The sequence below is a fragment of the Pteropus alecto genome, unplaced genomic scaffold, assembly GCF_000325575.1.
Source record: "Pteropus alecto unplaced genomic scaffold, ASM32557v1 scaffold5, whole genome shotgun sequence".
Taxonomy (NCBI): Eukaryota; Metazoa; Chordata; class Mammalia; order Chiroptera; family Pteropodidae; genus Pteropus; species Pteropus alecto.
In genome coordinates this window covers 30,968,877-30,974,665 of record NW_006441953.1, presented here as the reverse complement: position 1 = coordinate 30,974,665, position 5,789 = coordinate 30,968,877, and the positions used below count along the sequence as shown (strand labels likewise).

The 5,789-nt window shown below is 49.9% G+C and overlaps 1 protein-coding gene across 1 annotated transcript in view; it reads right to left on the bottom strand.

Moving 5' to 3' along the window:
• SORCS2 (sortilin related VPS10 domain containing receptor 2) overlaps window positions 1-5,789 on the bottom strand; it is a 377,827-nt gene that overhangs the window by 41,991 nt on the left and 330,047 nt on the right. Inside the window, exons 11-12 of the mRNA XM_015594851.2 lie at window positions 5,649-5,767; window positions 4,841-4,930 (exon numbers count right to left, since the gene is read on the bottom strand). Of these exons, the coding sequence (XP_015450337.1) occupies window positions 4,841-4,930; window positions 5,649-5,767 (209 nt within the window). The remainder of the gene's footprint in view (window positions 1-4,840; window positions 4,931-5,648; window positions 5,768-5,789) is intronic.

Genomic DNA, 5,789 nt, shown 5'->3' with positions numbered 1-5,789 from the left:
CAGGTCGTTACCTGTCTGGTTATTTCCTTGACTCAAATTCCAAGAAAGTGAATAGCCGCGTGGGAGAGCAGGAACATCCCAAAGCTCCTGTTACGTGTTGCTAAATTACTGCCCGGAGAGCTCATGTTAATTCTTTCCGGCTGGCAGGGGTAGCGGGTGCTCATTCCATTGCATGCATGCCAGCATCGAGAATGCCTTTTAAAACTCTTTGCTGATTAGAAAGTGATAACATGTAATGTTTGCTTTAATTTGCCTCTGTTACTCTTTTTTTTTTTTTAAGAAGACATTTGTCGACTCCGTTTTATTGACTCCATTTTTAAACGATGACCGTGAAACACGATCCCATACCTGTGTGTGTCTGTGTGCACATATTCGTGTGGTCTGGAGCGCTAAGAGGAAGGGCCGCCAAGGATGCCGATATGTAGAACTAGGTTTGATTTTCAGTAACAGGAGCTGGACGGAGGGGGCGGGACGAACTTAAACAAGCCAGAAGGAAGTATGTAAAAGAAGTCCAGATGTAGCGAGTCCAGCACGGAAGCGCTACGAAGCCACCAGCAACAGGGCACCTTCTGAGTCATCATTCCACTGTCCCACGTGATCCAGAATGACTGCGAGAGCCCCGGCCGTCACACTGATACGCGAGGCAGCAGGAAGGAGGCAAGAAAGAGAGAGAGAGAAAGGCTCTGAGAAATCTTCCAAGACAATTCCACTCACATCTCGGATTTTAGAAATACGATCGCATGCGGCTGCCTTCAAGGGAAGCTGGGAAATGTAGTCTTTTAGCGGGCAAGCAATGTACGATCTAAAATTTGGAGCCTGTTAAACCAAGATGCAGAGGCAGAACGAAGATAGAGAAGTCTGTAAGAGTTTCTACGACAGTTGCCTTGAGGAATGAGGAAGTGAGATTTTTCCTAGAAAGGAGAGGTGGAGAAGTGAGCAGGTAGAAATGGTACAAATATTTCCGTTATCATTCCTTTAGTTGTCGTGAATATATTTTAAAGAAGTAATTTTGGAAAGTTTAAAAAATGATTAATAAGCATGATACGGAAAATTTCCCCATCGATTTTTATGTCAAATTCATAGAACGGCCTAATAAACCAACACCGTCATCAGATTGTTTTGGCACTCCGAATATATCAGCTCACCGCCTTCCGGCCGCCAAGGCTCCTGATGAGAAATCTGCTGACGGTCGTATTAAAGGCCACTTACATGTGACGAGTTGCTTCTCTTGATATTTTCGAGATTCTCTCTTTGTCTTTCAACAGTTCGATTATACTATGTCTTAGTGTGGAGCTCCTTGTAATTGATATGACTTGAAGTTCATCATCTTTTTGTAGATATTTATATTCGTGTCTTTCATCAGTTTGGGGAAGTTTTTGGCCACGCTTTCTTTAAATCATCTCTCTGCCTCTCTCTCTCTTTTCCCTCGGGGACTCCCATAATGCGTATGTGAGTCTGCTTGGTGGTGTCCGCCTTAGATCGTCTTCACTCTTCTTTCATCTTCTTTCTGTCCCTGGACTCGGTCATTTCAATCGCGCTATCTTTACGTCTCTGATTCTTTCTTCCGTTTGCTCAGCTCTGCTTTGGAATCTAATGAATGTTCCCGTTTCAATTATGGGTTTTCGTTTTTGTTTTTCTAAGCTCCAGAATTTCTTTGGGAGCCCTTTGTTTTCTTTTTTTTTTTTTTTAATATTTCCATTTTGTCATTTGTTTTCTTGACTTTCTCTGTTTTCCTTCAGTTCTATGAACATCTTCGAGACAGTCGTATGAAAGTCTTTGTCTAGTAGGTCTGCCATCTACTCTTTCTTGGGGACAATTTCCAATGGTTTGTTTTTTCCCTTCAAATGAATCATACTTTCTTTGTACGACTTTTGACTTCGTTGTTGTTGAAAACTGGACATTTGAATACAATAATGTAGTCACTGTGAAAACCAGATTCTTCCCTCTTCCCAAGGGTTTTCTGTTTTGTGTTTTTGTTTCTGGTTTTGATTATTGCAGGCTGTGTCTGCACCAGGCATCAGCCTGAGGTTTCAACTCGAGTTCTTCTTAGGTCTCTTCTGAGCCTGCGTGTGTCCCTGGGCAGGCATGGTGACTCTCTAAATCCTTCCATATATGTGGTAACTTCTCAATGTCCTAGTCTTTGACTATCTGGCTCCCAAAGAAAGAAAAGAAGGAAATCAGGTGGAGCTGGGGGGCGGACAGGGTTTGGCCTTGTAAATCCCTTAAAAGCTGCCTCAGCCAGTGGTAGTTGTGACGACGACCACCAGGCAGGACATCTGCGCCCTTCGCAGTCAACAGCGGCAATCAAGCATCAGAGCACACATTGCCAGCACTTGGAGGACGAGGTCTTCGTGCCCCCTCTGGCTCCCGCAAGCTGCACACACAATGCTCCGGGTGTCTGTGCACAGCTACCTGCCATGGGGCTGGGGTGGGGGACAGGCGGCCGCTATCATGGTAAAAAAAGAGCTAAAACTGTGGAAATTAATGTGATTTACCATCCAAACATCCCCCCGAGAGCTACAAGCCTCTGAATCGACTCCAGGGTTCCAGACCGGAGCAGACGGCCTCGCCCCTGCAAGGTGAGAAGGTGAACTCCCCCCGCGTTCTACGCACCATCTTCCCTGACGTCACTGCCCCCTTCGTTCCTATGCTCTATGAATTTAATTTTACTGCGTATAAATTTACTACAAATAAAGAAATATTTAAAGGACATTTGCATTCACTTTATACTTATGGTTTTTTAAAATGTATATAATGGCTAGTTATTTGGATTTTTCTCCTCTTTTGTCTATTTGTAGCCTTTATCTATTTTTTTTTCCTGTTAGGAAACATGAATTTTTTTTTAAAAAAATCATTGTAAGTAAGCAATCAAGCAAAGGATACCGATAAATATAATAAAAACTGTTCACTTTTTATAGTTTTCGCAGCTAGGTGAATGAAGGCAGCAGAGTGGTACCACTTACACCTTTTAAAGTAGACAGAAAATAGCAAGAAATGGCACAACAAAATCTGGCAAAGCTGCGTCGAGACTGGGCTCTTCTCGTTTGCCAGTGGCAAGGTGGAAGGGACCCTTTTAGAAAGGAACTAAGCTATACAAATGTTTAGGTCCTTTGTTCAGACGTTCTTCTCGAATTTTAACTTCAGAAAATGAAAAAAGAAACACCTGCAGGAACAATTATAGTCATAGTCGCACTGTTTATAATTATGAAAAATTGAAACAGCCCGAATGTGTAAATAGCAGGAGTCTGGCTGAGCTAAACAGTGCCGCTCCTCCAGTGAAATTCTGCCGCCATTTACAGTGGATATCGTGTATCATTCTGTAGAAATCCTTATGATACAATGTCAGTTGAAAGCCTGCTACGATTCAGCGACATGCAAGTCGCTTTGGCATGTGGCCAAGGACTGCCAGGAGGGAAAACCAAACCGTGGAGAGGGCGGGGGGCTGTGGCGAGTTCCCCTCTGCTCTGATTCCCACTGTTTTCACGATATTACTCAGGCAATTGAAGCAAAGAAAAAAGATGGGGATGGGTGGTTTAGGGGAAGGAAACGGGCAAGAGTTATAAATTCACCAAAAAACAAAAAAACCCGATTAGGAAACTCAATTAGCGAGTTCTCCGAGGCGCTGGGGGCAGGCACTGGGGTGCTGAACTTGGCGAGGGGGGAGGAGGCCTGGGCCCTGGCTGGGCAAAGTTCTCCGCAGGTCGAGATGAGGCCTCGAGGCCCCGCAGGGCTCGGGGACAGGCGGCCTGGTTCGCCTGTCGTCCTCCACTCCTGTCACTGGGTCCTGGGGACAGACTTCCAACTGAGCGCATGTCATGCTATGCAAATGCCACGTGAACACTCCGGATCAGAGCGTGCCCCTGGCCCTCCCTGGGGACCGAGTGACATGGAGGGCACGCAGATGCCTCATTTCTGTCACCCACTTATGCCGTGGAGGCTGTGCCTTCTATCACGGCCTCACATTCTTTTTGAATACCCGTATTTCCGCAGAAATGGGGAAAAAGGAAGCTGGTAGGTGATGCCCACCGCCGAGGGCCTGCAGTGGGACACACACAGCGGTGCTCCCTGCGAATCCCACCGAGGACTCCGAGAAACACACACTCCCATCTCAGGTGCAGAAGACGACACGGAGGGTCAGGAAGTGGCAGCTTTGGTTTCTAACTAGCTGCGTGACCTTGGATAGTTTACTCAGCCTCTCTGGAGGTCAACCGCCTCCCTCGTAAAATGGGAATAACGTATCAGTAGGGGGCGCTGTGGAGTTTGGCCCTGAGGCAGGGCTGGGAACAGGGTCTGGGCTGCCCCTGTGTCCCCCATTTTTGATGCCCAGGCAAGCGGAAGGAAGTAGCAATAACTGACCACCTACTATGTGCAGGCGCCATACTAGGCGGTTGGAATGCAGAGGTAAATAAAACAGAAACCGCCCCACCTCTTGAAACTCTAGCTGAGGGCAGAAGCCCGACACGGGGCGTCTCTAGCCCCCTGGGTGTTGGGGAGGAGAAAGCTGAGGTGCGAGCAGAAAACAGAGACCTAGACCACCCTGGAGGGTCACCAGTAAGTAACCTTCCTCCTGAAATGTCACATATGCAGGAATTCTGGGTAGAGAGAGGCCAGGCAGAGGGAAGGGCGTGGCGGAGGCCCCAACACGGGACCAGCCGGTCGCACGCGCGGCTGGAGCTCGGGTTGCGGGAGGCGGTTAGAGCAAGTGCGCCCGCGCTCGGTCGCTTCCGCCCTGACCTGGGGACCGCCGAGCACCTGTGCACAAGTTCCGCTGGCCCACGAGTCAGTCCTGACCCAGGACGCGGCCGCCCAGGCAGGCAGGCGGGATGAGGAGACCACTCACCTTGGGCAATGCGTATTTCGGCAGCTTCATCTGGACGAAGTCGTTGCGACGAAAGGAGACGTAGTACTTGGTCCGGTTGGCTGAGGTGGCCTGACAGGCGGGAAGAAACGTGCTTCTGAGGGGCTCGGTTTCCTGCCGAGCCCGCGCCTCGCGGATCAGAAACTGCACGTCGCACTCCGCTGGCGAAAATGCCCCTTTTCTCTGCCTGAAGTGGACGGCCTTCCATCCACCCCTCAAAGCCCTGCACCAGACGCCCCTCCTCGACCTCCTCCAGCTAGAACTAGCCTCTTACCCCCACTGTCTCAGCTCCGTGTGTCCCTGCATCTGAGTTACGGAAAGAGGTGGAATGAGCTGTCTAAGATTTGAGCTACCCAGCAGAGGGACAGGCTGTTTTGGAAGGAGTGAGCCCCTCGTTGGTGGAACTAATCAAGAAGCGGTATGACCAGTCAGTCGCTGGGGTTTTTGAGCGGTCAGACCACGTGCTTCCTGCGCACGGCCCCAGCAATGACCCGGTTCAGCCCCCGTCAGCTCCAGAGTCACTGGGACCAAATGGAGCAACGTGGGTGTGGGTCTGGGGGCCCCGAGCTGCGAGGGGTTCTTGGAGGCGGAAGGCAGGGAGAGCAGGCAGCAGCCCGAGTCAAGGTCCCGGCTTCGTGGGCCTTTGGGGTGTCCGCAGCCACGGCCACAGGGGCCAGGGGAACTGTGAATTAAGTTGAACTTGAAAGTCTAATGGCCATTTTATGGCCTTCTGCCTGAGCGACTCCACGTCACCTACTGCCAGGTCCCAGGAGCCCACGGGCGACGGTACCTTAAAGAAGATGTAATCGTCCTGCATCGTGAGGGAGCCGTGGTCGATGGGGCCCGCAAACGGGGCCGTCAGCGTCTTGGCGGAGCAGTTGTGGATCTGGCAGGTGACGTACCGGGAACCTGCAAGAGAGCAGCGCTGGCC